This window comes from Halyomorpha halys, unplaced genomic scaffold (assembly GCF_000696795.3).
Source record: "Halyomorpha halys isolate HHAL.00 unplaced genomic scaffold, Hhal_1.1 Scaffold457.1, whole genome shotgun sequence".
Classification (NCBI taxonomy): domain Eukaryota; kingdom Metazoa; phylum Arthropoda; class Insecta; order Hemiptera; family Pentatomidae; genus Halyomorpha; species Halyomorpha halys.
In genome coordinates, this window is record NW_027104717.1 from 363358 (window position 1) to 365208 (window position 1851).

Sequence of the window (1851 nt, forward strand, 5' to 3'; positions counted from 1 at the left end):
GAAAAAGAAACCAAAACAATATTTAGTCAGTTTATGTGTTTAATTAATTTTATTTTTTGTTCCAGAAATAAACTTACTTAATCTGATATTTCTTTACAGCAAGAGTATACATGAATGGTGATAAAACAATAGCCACTGAATAAAGCATTGCAAAGAAGATAACAGAGAGGTTGTTTAAGTCGTGATACAAAATAACATCAAAGGATAACAATAATAAATAAATAATAATCTGAAAATAATTAGAACATCACATTCCGATTACCTTGTAGTATGAAACATACCTAGTCAGTCTAAATGTTACCCCAATATATTTTTTTTAAATAATTTATTTATTGTTATTTATAACTGTATACACATATATACAACAAGTAAATTTGCTGTAGGTGACATAGTGACATGATACAAACATGTGGAGAATCTACCCACTGATAGAACTCCAATTACCCCAATATAAAACTAAAATAAAGAACCCATATAGACATCAATACTATTTTCTGACTCATAAATTTTTGAAATAGCAACGGTAGAATATACATTTTTTTCTTTGTGCCTCTTGTAAGAAGCAATTTGTAGAAACTTTACCAGTTCTTGGAAAAGCTATCGGTGATTTGCCCTGCTTTATTCAGAATTCTTCGAAATCCCTTCGTGCGAAGAGACTATATGACTTCAACACATTCACATAAGGCGTTGTTATATGTTTGTATCGTAATATAGTAAAATTTGAAAAGTATTAGATATATTGTATACTAAACGGCGTACAGGAAACATATCCAATAAGCAATATTTTCAGAAGGAAACTAAAAAAGTAGTTCTATTTATATATAATGAAAAATAAAACATGTACTTTCTTCGCTGTTTAAAAAATAAAACATAAATATTCTAAAACAAAAGCTTTAATTTTCGAACTAAAAATTAAATCTTAGTTTTATAATATAATTGAATAGTAATATATTAATAACGTTGCCTTATCCAATCCTGTTGCTCCTAGCAACAAAAATATAATTAAATAAATAAACATAATACTCCTTGTTGTACAGTGAAAATTAATTTCATTCACTTGGTCATACTAATTTGGAATATATAATTTTATGTTTAAAAAACTTTGAGCTAATTTATAACTAAAATTGATTATTTTTTTTAAATTTATTATTATTCTTTATTTCGTAATTTCATTTATGTCTTTTGGCATGTAGTGTCAATTTTCGATCCATAAGACAGCTTCCGCACATGGTTAGTGTGAATGTACACAGGCAGTGTCATGAAAAGTTTTGTACAGTTTTTTTTATTGTCAGTCACATGTATTATGTCTAAGTCCTTCTGTAATGATTTGTTTATGAAGTAAAAGGGACTGGAAGGGATGTATTAGAAGAATTTCCATTGAATCTGAATGGTCTGAAGGGGGAATTTTTGGAGGAGTCCCATACCAGAGTGGCGTAAGTCCAAATCGGTCTATGCCACATGTTGTATATTTTAAATGCTCACATGTAATTTCCAGCTCAGTCATTTGACCATCGTAAGTCCCAAGTGTTGGGACATTGATGGACTGGATAAAAAACAATTCAATAAATTAGTTTAAAAAAATAAATAACTTACCGAAGTGGAAATACACTGAAGGGTCTGTTGGAGCCAATTTCTTTGCCCTTATAAACCACTGCTCCGCCTCAGAAATTCTCGTTCTCTGCACAACATTAAAAATAAATACTTTAAATAAATCAATTTATATTATTATAAAAACAATGATAAAAATTATTTTTAAAACATTAATTAAACATAATACAATCTACCAAACTAAACGGCATTCATACAAGTGCTATGATTATTCATCCATAGAATACATACATGAGTAAAGTA

The 1851-nt window shown here is 28.4% G+C and overlaps 1 protein-coding gene across 1 annotated transcript in view; it reads right to left on the reverse strand.

Annotated features, from left to right (window-relative positions):
- LOC106682995 (protein O-mannosyl-transferase TMTC2) overlaps positions 1–1678 on the reverse strand; it is a gene marked incomplete at its 5' end in the record, with an annotated part of 58337 nt that extends 56659 nt beyond the window's left edge. The window contains 1 exon segment of the mRNA XM_067053614.1: positions 1594–1678. Within this exon segment, the coding sequence (XP_066909715.1) occupies positions 1594–1678 (85 nt within the window).
- Between the last annotated feature and the right edge of the window lie 173 nt (positions 1679–1851).